The 13,277-nt window shown below is 39.7% G+C and overlaps 1 protein-coding gene across 4 annotated transcripts in view; it reads left to right on the forward strand.

Annotated features, from left to right (window-relative positions):
- FBXL20 (F-box and leucine rich repeat protein 20) overlaps nt 1-13,277 on the forward strand; it is a 66,245-nt gene that overhangs the window by 21,035 nt on the left and 31,933 nt on the right. For 2 of the 4 annotated variants that reach the window (XM_053362976.1, XM_053362977.1), the window contains exon 2: nt 4,542-4,603. In XM_053362976.1, the coding sequence (XP_053218951.1) occupies nt 4,542-4,603 (62 nt within the window). Of the gene's footprint in view, nt 1-1,081; nt 1,101-2,602; nt 2,698-4,541; nt 4,604-13,277 lie in introns of those variants that run through there. The other 2 variants (XM_053362975.1, XM_053362974.1) reach the window with 2 other exon arrangements.

Here is a 13,277-nt window from a genome sequence, read left to right on the forward strand (position 1 = left end):
CCATAGCCAGTGGCAGGGCACGTGTTTGCATACAGAAGGTCCCATGTTTAACCCTTGGTATCTCCAGTTATGACTGGGAAAGATTCCTGTCTGAAACTCTGGAGAACTACATCTTCCATTGTGAAGACAGATGCAAAGAATTCATCCAGCTTCTCTGCAGTTACATTTCCTCCTTCAGCACACCTTTGACTCACTTGTTATCCAACAGCCATGTATTTAAAAAATGTTTGCTTGTTGGCCTCTTTATGTTTTTAACGAAGTATTCATCAAATTCTTTTTTTTTTTTTAAAACCCCTCATGGTCTGCTCACAACCCTTTTGCTAAAGCCCCAAACCATTCTGGAGAGATTTGACCCTCTTGACTTTGCCGTTCCACTGTCTTATAAGCAACCCCTCATTTTTGGGGAAGTTTCCACTTTTGAAGTCAAATGTGACCGTGTTGGACTTTCTTAGCAATTGTCCACTTACATGGCACTTTGATCACTGTTTCAAATTGATTCAGCAACACTTACATCTCACACAAGGTCTTGGACGCCACTTGAGTTGAGGGTTGCCATCTCTCTGGTCAGTTCCATGACCCAAACTGTTCTAAGGCAGAGTCATTTAGGGTATCTGGAAATTTTACCTCTTGGTTGTGATTGGGTGTATGCATGCTCCAATCTGTGAGGGTAGTTGGAGGTTGGCCATTATTATGACACTTCCTCCTTTAGGTGCCTCCTTTATTTCAGTCTCCATCTCAAAGTCACCCTGGGCAGTTTAGTTGGGGGGGGGGAGTGATCATACATCCCCTGAACTTAATTAATCAGTGATCTTTGTAGAAGAGTTTGCCTTTTGGGGGACTTCTAGATGGTTGAACTCTTGTGTTCTCTTTGATACCACCTCCAGTGCACCCTTCCCTGAGGTCCTAGGGTTGAATGCAATCCTCCAAACCCTTTTAGTTGGCCCTTGGGACTTTCCCCAGATCTTGCACACACACACACACACACACACCCCTTGAGTGTTTGTGTCTGTCCTTGGACTCTGTTAATGCCTCTTTCTTGCCTAGATGAAACATAGAGATGGGCGTGTGAGTTAGTGTAGAAACTACCTGACTGTACAAAGGTAACATATACATTCATTTCTCTGCCTTTTTTGTGTGTCTGGCCCCAGCCAGCTCTCGCATGTGGCCCCCAGAAAGTTGCCAGAAAGGAACATGCCCTTGAGCTGGAAAAAGTTTCACACCCCTGCTGTAGTTTGTATCCAGATATAACTGTGCCCCACTGGTTCTCTCCATTCTACTAGTTTTACTTTATGTCTTCTATAGCTGTGTTCTTCTCTTAAGACCAAGCTGCCCACTCATCTTGACTTAGACAGCCATTCTCAACCTTGGGTCCCCAGATGTTGTTGGACTACAACTCTCATCACCCCTAGCTAGCAAGGCCAGAGCTCAGGGATGATGGGAGTTGTAGTCCAACAACATCTGGGGACCCTCAAGTTGAGAACTGCTGACTTAGAAGCTTCCAGCATTTAGCATATAACACTTGTATATGGTGTCTTCCTCTTCATAATTTTGGCACATGTGTTTTACCCTACAAATTGGCCTCAAGTCCAGGGAGAAGGATTCCTTTTGACTAAATTGCATGACCTGGTTTCTGCAGAAGTGACATGTAATAAATGGTTGGAAGCTCATACCTTATAAAGATGATTGATTAGCTGTACGCAAACTTGCTTACCTGGGTGCCACTGAAGTAGATATAGCTGTGTTACGTCTGGTGCATCAAGACAGAGTATGAGGTGAGGCTTCTGCTTGTAGAGATTCTTCTCGATTATTTTTTTAAAAAAATTACAGCTTCTGTGAGGAAAGTAGCAACCTGTTCTGCTGCTTGGTAATAAATGGGGTAATAAATAGAGCAGTGGTCTTTGAGCCTAGCAGACCTAGCATCAAGCAGTGTTCAGTTCTGACAGCTCCTAGTCAGATCAACTTGAAAGATTTATGAAGGGTAAAATAAGATACAGCAAGACCTAACCTGAGCTCTTAACATGAGGAAGAGAGCAGGACAAAACTTGGGTGCTGATTTTTTTACTGGATGGGGTGCCGTCTGCATTGCACCTGTATTCTTTCCTCAGATGCATTCGCTAGGGTTTGTTGGTGCAAGATCTTTAAGCACTTTAGAGAGAGAGAATTCTGATGCACTCCTTCCTTCTGGCAATTGATTCCCTCTTTTAAGAAGTTTTCCTTTAAGAAAGAGTGAATGGCCCAAGGTCACCCAGTGAATTTGGTTGGTATTTGAACCCAAGTCTTGCACCCCAAGGGCAAGACTCTATCCTTAATTACACCACAAGCGAATTCTTCATTTAACTTTTTACGTACTCAAACATCATAGTAAACTGGGTGTGGGGTATCTGTTGTTACACTTTGGCTATTATTGAACTCCCAACGCACATGTACCCCAGCTGACATGGACAATGGCCAAGGATGATGATAGCAAGAGGTCTGAATTGGCAAAATGTGGCTGGTGTCTTGACTCCAAACCATGATTTACAAAGCCCTTTCAAAGTGTGGTTTCAAATCACGGTTTGGAGGCAAGGTGCTAACCCAAGTTTTCTCATTTGGCTATTAACAGCAAATATAAAAGAACCAGGAAGTGGCTGAGGGAACCGTGTGTCAGGAATGAGCCCATGGTATGTGCTTTCTGAACTGGGCCTCCAATTCTGTCAGGTGAGCAAACCATTTTCTGGGATTTTCTTGGGTCGGTGGGGCAATTTTTAGGAACTGGCATCAAAATTCTAGGTAACTGATGTGGTTACATGTTGATAACTTTTTTTTTCCAGCCTTTCACAAATGCTGCCTACCTGCAGTGTAACTCTATGGAAACAGTGTTCCTATTTGTCTATTTCTGCAAATCCATAACCACAATGCACAGAGATTACCTGCATATTCACACATAAAAAATGCTTGGCGTGCTGGGCTATTTTAAACCCGAAGCAAATAATTCTTGTCTTGTTCCCCTGCTCTCTCAAGCCAGGTTGTGTCTTTTACATGCCAGCTGAAATACATACTACACATGGATTTTTAAAAATCCTGATTTCTATGACTGGTGAAGTCATATGAGCTGGCCCACTACTTCAGTTCTTCGCCCTGTTTGCATACTCCTTCCTCTTTGTGTAGAAATCTGAACTGTTGAATTGTATGCCTGCTGTGGCTTCTCCAAGTGAAGAGTGTACGTGAATTTGGTACTGATGGGGATACAGATGCTGAGAGAAACACATGGCTGTTAGCTGATGTATGCCCAGCAAACTTCCACCAGTTATGCCAACTTTCCATCTTTGGAGTGCAAAGTCCAAATGCCAAAGAAATAGCCCACACTACTGAGTTTACCATCAGCCAGCTCTCCTCCACTATAGTGACTACACAATTTCCTGCATTCCTATTTATATATCGCCATTCTTCCATATTGGAATACAAAGAAGTGTACATAGGGTTCCCAGACATTTTTCCATCCAGGCACTGACCAAACCCAGACCTGTTTATCTTCAGCATGATTTACTACACCATATGCTCTGCGAAATGGTTTATGATATGAAATCCTGAAGAGCTCAGTTTGACAAATGTTGGTGGATTACTACTGTTCATTGGGGTTATTATTTGCCAATTGAGGGGTCTGTGTCTATTTAGTTTTTCTGTTTAAAATGGTACTTTGTTGTTGATGTCTCCTTTATTGTGTTGGTGTATTTTTTATTTTAAAAACAAACCCCAACGAATTGTATTTGTGGCATTGTAGGTTTTTGCTTTTATTGTGAGTCACACTTATTAGGTAACACAGACATTAAATAAATTATAACAATAATAAACAGTTGATGTGTTAGGGTTACCCTTACCTACTAGATGAGCAAGTGATGTGACTTGGAGATAAATGACTTCTTGTATCTAGAAGTACATCTCTCTATCTCAAGGTCTGTTATAGTTCTGTTATAAGAGAGCGCTCCATTAATAGATAGGGGGCAAACAAACAAGCAGCACACCAAGGTATATTCAGAGGAAATGACTCAAGCAAGTGATCCAAGACGTACACTTTTGAGAAAGCAAATATGCCCCAGGATCAAGGTTCAATCTGAAACAGGGAAATTATTTTAGGGGACTAGAACCTTTTCGCCTAATTAATAAAGGGGAAATTGTATTTGGAATTCTGATCCATTCTTTTCAGTCTGTATCTAGCTGTTGCACATCCACATAATCCAGCAGGAAAAGGTAAACACTTAGGGGTGGGGGGGGGCATATGGTGTATGGCCTGTTACTGAGAAACCAAAATAAACTGCCATATTATTCAGGCTAGTTCATTTAGAATTCAACACAATTCCAAATGTTCAGTGTGAGTTGCACTATATTTTAATACCAGCCTTTTAAAATAAACATGCAAGGCACTATGTCTTCTTCAAATGCCACCTTTTCAGATTGCCTCAAAATTAGCTTTCCCTTATGAAGTTGCCATGCTCCCCCAAGTTTGTAAGAGATAATGATCCACACAACAGGGTAAATGCGTGTTGTTGCTTTCTCTATTGCAGATGTTCTCAAACAGTGATGAGGCTGCAATCAACAAAAAACTTCCCAAAGAACTGCTGCTTCGGTAAGTCGCCTTTTGGCTTGTGCAAGTCTAGGAGTTTTGGTAATAGCTGAGTGAGCAGAGACCATAGTTGACTGTAAGTCAATAAAATCCGTAAATTCAACAAATTCTGAAGGTGGCGCAGAATTATGCAAACATCTCCCAAAACTCTTAATCTGTCAGTCAGGCTAGTTTTACTGAGTGTGGTTATGCCATGCAGAATCAACAGGCATTAGGAACCTAAATAAGGTATCTTGGTATGTGCCTTGCCACTACCTCTTCCTTAAGCAATGAGAAGTTCAGGGTACTATGTGGTTTGGTTTTCTTTGGCTGAAAAAAGCACAGGAGACTATGGGGTCTTTGTAATTAATCTATTTACCAATATGCAACAGTGTATTAGAAACAAGTAGACTCCTAAAAGGAAAGGCAGCATGACTGCTAATCTGCTTTAGATTCCCAAAGAGAGCAACTGTGGTCAAGGTGCTTCAGTTTGAGCCAACTCTCAGCTCAAAATTTTCAAATCTTTGAATGAGGAAATTAAAACTAACTTTATAGATTTTTATGCCACTGCCATTGGCTTCCAAATGCAAGGGGGATCGTTTTCCAGCCATTCAGGATGGTTAATATTACAGTGTTGTTGTTTTTAAGCTCCTGAACATCCTTTAGTGGTTTGTAGCCAGTAATAACTGGTTGACTGAGAGTTTGACGTGAATGTAATTTTAAAGATTTACACCATGGCTTTATCTTCTGAAGTTTTATTAGATTTGATTGCTAGCAGTTAGATACAGTTGTTAATAATAAACTTGTGTTGAAGCTAGAACTTGACCACTGGTTTACTGTTGGAACTACAAATGGACTAGTCAACCTGTTTGCAGTCTGTGACACTTCCCATGTGTTCACTTGTCAGTTGCTTCTCTCCAGTTTCCACATTGATTTGCATTTATTTTTTTTAAGATCTGCATGAAAATTTGCATCTCTCAAAACACTCATATCTAAATGCATTTTCTTGCACAATGCACATTCTAACAAATATTGGTATATTTTTAGAGCTAAGGACAGCATTGGAACATTATAGGAAAGTGAGCGTTAAAATTGTTGAAACTAAATTCTGAACTGCACATTAGTCTCGGAGGTGTCAGTTCATATCAGAATTCATAAATATGGCATTCCTCAAGCATCCCTAGTTGGAACTATTGTTAAATGTGTCTCTTCTGCCGCACATACAAGGTACCTGAAGATGTCACACAAATAAACTCAGGAATTAAGAATACACATAGCCTAAAGAGCAAACAAAGAAAAATGTTTATTAGTGGTATATAATATTTTGTTAGCTTTTGGTAATGCAAATAGAGGAGGGATGGGAAATGTAATGCAAATAGAGGAGGGATGGGAAACATTTGCTATTAAAGTTGACACTGGAAATCCAATGTAAAGATTTAGAGCTGTTATTCACTCATCCTATAATTCTCCTTTTCAAAAATCATGAACTACGTGTGAACTGATAGGAGGAGTTGAGTCAGTCTCTCAAATCTTGATTTATGGATTGTATGCTCTATTCTACTGCCTAAAATTTGATTCTATCAAGTCAGTGACAGATACTATATTCCTTATGAAAGTGTGAAAATAGTAAAGGGACAGCTATATACTTACTATGTTCAACCTACCATCTTGTGACTCCAACCTGTCTAATCTTTCATCGGGCTTGCAGATTGTACCAGTTTTACCTGCCTCTTTGCCGACTAAATGTCAGCAGTTTTTTTAAGGTGGCTTGTATGTGTGCATACCAGTGAGCAGTAGCAAGTACCTGCTTAAGTGTAAAGTGGTGGACTCCAATGTTAAACGTGAGATAAAACAAACTTGCCAATCCAGTTAGCTCAGGTTACAGACATGGTAGATCAGCGATAGGCTGCTTTACATTGTTACAGCTAGTTTTAAAGGTTGTGACATCATATACTGGCTGTTAGATAGCATCACTTGGCCTTTCTCTCCAGCTAGCAGAATAGTCAATACCTAAAGCTTACTTACTGATTATTTCGTTCTTAAATATTGGATTCTGTCTCCCAAACTTTTGGAGCTGGTTTCTGGGAATTTCAAACATTTTTCCAACATCTCTGCTAGTACAGTGTACAAAAACTTTAGGTGATTAAAGTTATCTCTGGTTTCTTGAACTTTAGCCCACATTGCGGATCAGGGGGATAGAAGGTTTGTTTATTTTGGATATGGAAGATCAACTTAGCAGTGAAGCATATCAGACTAGCCTTCAGCAAATCACACACTCTGAGCTGAATCTTCACATAGTTGCTTTGAGGATTTGCTAAGTATTGTAACTTGCCTGAAGCTCTTCAGATATAAATAATAAAACTGCATTTTCACATATTTCCATTGCTGGATGTTTCTTAATCTGCGTACTGATCGTAGGGGTTTTGGTCTTGCAGGCCCCATGAAAACACCCCCGTTTGCTCATGTATTTGTATATTGCTTGCCCAGCTTTGTGTAATGAGGTTATTGATGTGCACTGTTTTACCAAACACTTTGGTATGGCCATAGGGTCAACAGTTACCTGAGTTTTCACACTAGCAAGCCATTTGCTTGCAGTTGGGGAAGGTAGGGACAATTGAGACTAACCTGACTGTATCCTTTGTAGCCTAATTGTGTGGTTAAATTTTAGTTGTTAACTTAATGCATTTTAGAATCCTCCTGAAAAATGTTCATTGAATTTCTTTACAATCAGAGATTCAGGGGTATAACTGACTCCTTAGAAATAATCTGCACATGAGTTATCCTGTTTTAGCCTCACAACTCTATAAGGCTGCATACACTGAGAGCAGAGACTTGAACCCAAATCAATGTCCACTACTCTGCTGTAGTCTAGCTCTCATATAAATCCTTCATGCAGTTGGCAGAGTTACTATGGAAAGCTGCATACTCGAGATTACATAGAGTTGCCACGGAATGATGCTTCCCTTAAAGGCAAAATGTAGATAAGCCCAGAGACCTCTTTACATCTAAGGAATGCGTATAGAAGCAAGCTGTTGCTTATGAAAGCTTTGCCACAATAAAATGATTAATTTTGGAGGTATTGCAAGCCACTTCTTATTTATTTATTTAGCAGCAGATTAATATGGCAGTCTTTCTGGAATTCCTCCTGAGTAGCTGAGTTCTGCATTCAGGGTTCTGCCAGACTTTGCTTTTGGGAACAAACGAGGAGGATTGAGTTTATAAAAAGTTAAACCATAAGCAAGAGTTTTGAGAACTGGAAACTTTCTGTTGTGCATACTGCGAAAATTCATTAATGCACATTGGCAGGGCAGCCTTTGAAAGGGAGTCTTATCAAGGGGACAGGCTTATAAATGGGCATCAGTTTCTGTCAGACAAAGGCTGGTGTGTTTTCATACAGCCCTGCTGTGTAAGTTCTTGTTCCCTCATTCCTTCATTCCAAAGAATGTCCTGACGTCTCATGTACGGGGGTGTTGAGTGAAAAGCATTATTTTTCTCCCATTGAGTTGCAGTAGTGTGGACAACAGGTTGGCTTCTAATCATGATGACTTTGCACTGGGATTCCTACATTGTGTCTGACACTGGAGGTTTGTTTGCCCTTTCTACTGCCACTTCATCATGCTCTGGCAACACAAGGGAGGAAAATAGGGGACGGGAGTACCATGCCAACACTGTTTTCTCTTGCTCTAACTCTTTTGCGCGCGCACACACACACACACACAATACAGATGGCAGCCACATAAATGTGCAGTGGTAAAGAAGGAAACACAACATCATAACATTTGATGAGTTATGGTGCTAGTATTCGAACGGCTCTGGAACCTGTTTGCTTTCCAGCACACCTGAGAACTAGAGGACAACTGTGTTGTCAGTCCATTAAATGTAGGCCAGAGCTTAGGCCTGAACAGTGGCATAAGAGATCATGTTACGATGGTTCCTGCTCCCTTACCATAGGCACTTCTTTAAGCCATGCAGCACTTTTCTATAATGATGATTTTTGTCACTTCTTATTCTTGTGAGAAAGCTTTTTGTTTAATCTAGCCTTGTGGAAAATTGCAATTAATTTTTGCCTGCCTTCACATACCTATCAGTAACAGGGCAGCTTGGGTGGGTTTGGTAATTTGCTCACTTGGAAAATAATGGTTTCTCTGTTTGGGCAAATCATTCATTTTTTCCTTCATATGGAGGACTATCTCCATATTTAGTGTATGGCCATTTCAGAAGATTTTAATTATGGGTGTTTGTTTAATTGTTTGGCTGACTTTTGCATATGGTCTGAGGAATTGGAGTTCCCAGTTAGAGGGATAAGAGGGGTTGGTGACTGCTCCAGTTTTCAGGGAAATCCTATGTCTGTTTGCCCTTGGCCTTAAAGGCTGGTTTTTTCTGTTGTTGCTTAAGTATTTGTTGTTTAATCTCAACCTGATTGTATCTCTGGGGGACTGGTTTTTGGAGATGGCTGGGAAGCTATATTTGCATTGGAGAAAAAAGAGGGAGCCATTCCCATTTGTGAGTGTGGTGAGCAAAAGTGAATATATAGCAGTGATATTAAAACAGGTCAGTCCAAGGGAAGGCTAGGCAGATACTTAAGACATGCTACACAGTGGGACAACATGTTCATTGAGCTATCCACTACTACCCCAAGGTCTCGTTCCTTGCCAGTCACCACCAGTTCAACCCCCCACATCACTGTATATGTCACATTAAGGTTATTATTTTTTTGCACCTACATGCATCACTTTACAGTTGTTTACACTGAATTTCATTTACCATTTTACCCCCCCATTCGCTCACTAAGACTGTTTGTTTCAAAAGAATAGCATTCAAAATTCGCCCCCCCCCCCCCAGATTCCCATTCTCACACAAAGATCTACAGCATTATGTTGTCATTGCTAGAAAGTTCAGTGCTCTTGGTTTCAAAGGTAAGATCTAATGCACCCTATGAAGAGCTTCTGCCTGTATAGTTGTCCCTTGGGCTCTGTTTTTCCTATTGTGGCTCCCTGCAGTTGCCCAAGAAGCAGTTTTCAAAACTGACAGGAACTTTGGAGAGCATTCAGTCTCCAATGCAGGATATAAGGAGGTGTAATAATCAGAACAGGAAACTGGGAAAGCCCCTTGATTTCTTTGAATTCCAGTCAAGGGTGTTTTTGCTTTTTCATTTTTAGTTTCAGTTAATATGTTCTTTATTTTTGAAGGGTTTGTAGCTTCCCTTTACTGGGTTGCTGTAGTTATGACAGCTTGTAAAATTGCTCATTTTGAAGGGGCAAGTATTTGCACACATCAAAGGTTTATAGAACCTTTCTTCAGCTCTTTGTGGTTTGGCTAGCAGTCCCAGAAATTATTTTCCCCCTCCTTTAAATATACAAAATTAGGACTAGAAAATGCTTGTCCAGTAAAATAAGTCCCTTCATCAGCCAGTGATAGTTGGGATGCAACATTTGCTATTCTCCCCCTTTGGATTCTACCCGTGGGTGAGGACAAAAAGATTACTCTGACATCTAGAGCCATTGGAGAGAAAGTGTGAGCTCTTACCTCAACTTTGACCTTCATATACGTCTCTTGAAGCTGTGGTTTGGAACACAGCAGGTTGAGACACATCTAGTTGCTCAGCAACAATTCCTACAACTGCTACAATGTCCCAAACATTAGACTCAGAAGCCTTTTTAAAAAGGCCTCCCCATTTAACTGTAGTATTTAGCTAACAGTAAGGCCTGGTTTCCACATTGCCTTCATTTCATTTCATTCTGTTCCATTTCACTTTTAATTTCTATATTACTATGCACAAGGTGGATTTGCAACAACCAAGTATACGGCAAAGATCACACACCTTATAATAATCTGATCCAATACAAAAAAAGTAATGATAAAAACTTGACTTTACAATAAAAGTATCAAATAAAGTAATGTTCAATAATACATTAGAATATAATAGTACACAGTAACATTAACTCTCAAAATACCACCAAATAATAATTAAACAAAAATTCACCCTTAGCAATTCCATTGAATAATTACTAAAGTATAATCAATAAAAATAACCATCCCACAGTGCATAAAATACCACAGTATGTTCAAAGGATCAAATTGAGAAACAAAGACACACAACTTATAACAACATTTTAAAAAATAACAATCCCTGAACTCTTCTCCCTTCCCAGCTACTTCAGAAGCATGGCTGGTGTCATCCTAACAATTACACCCAGGTCCCTCATGCAACATGTAAATTTTCTATATAAACCTCTCTGGTGACCTGTATGCTCGTGGAATAATCATAATCAGCCTAGTACAGAATTTCACCTTAATGATACTGGTGGATGATATATGTTACGCATAGTAGCTGTAGAAGTAATTGTAGTGAGGATATGTTGTTGGATAGCATGTAAACCCAGAAATGCAACATTAAATTATCCTCAGATAATCAACAACAACCACAAATTCAATTGTACTAATCGTTGGTCTTGAAAACTTAAGAAATAAGACTCCAATATAAAACTCCAATACATACACAGTGAATAAGGCTAAATAATATGCTAAAAGTTTAAATACAATGTAATTATCATAAAACAATTACCCAATACAATAAAAGCCCCAGTGTAAACTAATGGAAAAACCACTTGAAACTGTCAGGTGTCTAGTATGATGTTATGCTGGCACTTTCCATTTAGTGCTTTCTTGAAAGTTTTGGGGGTAATTTTATAGAATAATGTTTGCATTTTTTGTGTTAGTGTGTTTTTCTTGTAAACTGCATAGAAATTTTAATTAAGTGGTATAAAAAAGAAATTATAAATCAGTAAGCAAATTCCTCTCTCGCTACTGTGGCTTGGGGCCACTTTGGAGCTGAGCTGATCAGTCCCTCTCTCTCTCTCCTACTTACTGTAGTATATTCCACCCTCCCCTAAAGTGAGCTATTTAAGTAGAGGCATTAAGCAACAGAGGTCAGGAGGTTAATTAAACATGCAAGGGACTGAAATCGTATTACTCTTAAAAATCAGAGCTGAGCAAATGGCTAATGGCAAGGTGGCCTTTGTGTTGCTGATGGGAGATCACACAAGCACACAAAGCCAACATAGAGGTGGACTTTCTCTTAGAACAGATTGCCTATACAGTGGTACCTTGATTTACAAACTTAATCCATTCCGGAAGTCCGTTCTTAAACCAAGGCGTGCTTTCCCATAGCAGCGGGGGACTCAATTTACAAATGGAACACACTCAACATGTTCTGCTTCCAAGGCAAAGTCCACAAACCAAAACACCTACTTACGGGTTTGCAGCGTTCTTAATCCAAGTTGTTCATAAACTAAGCTGTTCTTAAACCAAGGTACCACTGTATATCTTAGTGAAATGTAGGTATGATTAAATGCTTGCACCTTTCAAAATTAGCTCTCATTGGTGGTTTTTATAGATCAACATGGTTTAGAAGAAGCCACTACCCAAATGGGAATCTAGGGTTTTTTGGCAGTAATTGCGGTGGTAGTGGTACATTCTTAGCATTTGACTTTTAAACTAAATTTCGCCCTGAAGGTTTTATTAAACAATATATATCATTGTGCTTGGGGGGCTTTACAACCTGCTCTGGCCCAATATTTGCTTGCAATAATATGTTAAAAGTTCAGTGCCTTCTGGCGGTTCCCTCGCTGCGAAAAGCCAAGTTACAGGAAACCAGGCAGAGGGCCTTCTCGGTAGTGGCACCCGCCCTGTGGAACGCCTCCCACCAGATGTCAAAGAGAAAAACAACTACCAGACTTTTAGAAGACATCTGAAGGCAGCCTTGTTTAGGGAAGCTTTTAGTGTTTGACAGACTATTGTATTTTAATATTTTGTTGGAAGCCGCCCAAAGTTATAAATTATATTATTATTATTATTATTATTATTATTATTATTATTATTATTATATAAATTGACTGGCCACCTGTTAAAAATCTTCTCCCTAGCAACCACAGTTTATCTCACATTAAAATGTCTAGCAACATTTGTAGAGGCACTCATTCTTGAGCTCTGGTGGGCACCCAGTAAAGTACTTTCACATTTGAGAAACTGCAGTGGAGGACTTATCCACAGTACAAAATTGCATCTTCTTTGCTTTCTTTCTCACAATCCTTAAACCTTCCCATGTTGTGTTATAATGCCTGCATGCTTTGTTGCATATAAATGCATGGAGAGGAAATTTCTGAAGAGTGAGAAGTAAAGAAAGGTTCATAGAGAGCTGAGTTTTAAAACCTCGTGACACGCATCCTGCCAAGTCTAACCCTCCTCCAAGATTGCTATATATGGCAGTGGGGAGGTTTCTGCATACTGGGAAAGGGGAAAGCTGTCGGATAGGGCCTGAGAGTTACTTTCTGTTTGCCTATCGTGCTCTGGTTTGGAAACACACAGTTTATATATGCAGTAGAGTACTCCCAGTCTAGATGATGATAATGGGACAAAGGAGTGGATATGTCGCATCCCCCCCAGTGTGTAGATTCCAAGTTCTTTGGTGTATAAATATTTAAAACAAACATAACTGTACCTCAGTAAAAAGATCTTTCATTTCTTCTAGATAATATTCTTGCTCAGAGTTAAGCCAATATCTAAAACAGCTTCCCACCCTTTCTTAACCGCTTCATTCATGTGTAAATCAAAAACTTGCATGTATTTCACATCAAGGTGGTGATCCAGTAAAATACACGATTATCTTCTTTTTTGTATCTTTGTGATTCTCATCGCA

This window comes from Podarcis raffonei, chromosome 13 (genome assembly GCF_027172205.1).
Source record: "Podarcis raffonei isolate rPodRaf1 chromosome 13, rPodRaf1.pri, whole genome shotgun sequence".
NCBI lineage: Eukaryota > Metazoa > Chordata > Lepidosauria > Squamata > Lacertidae > Podarcis > Podarcis raffonei.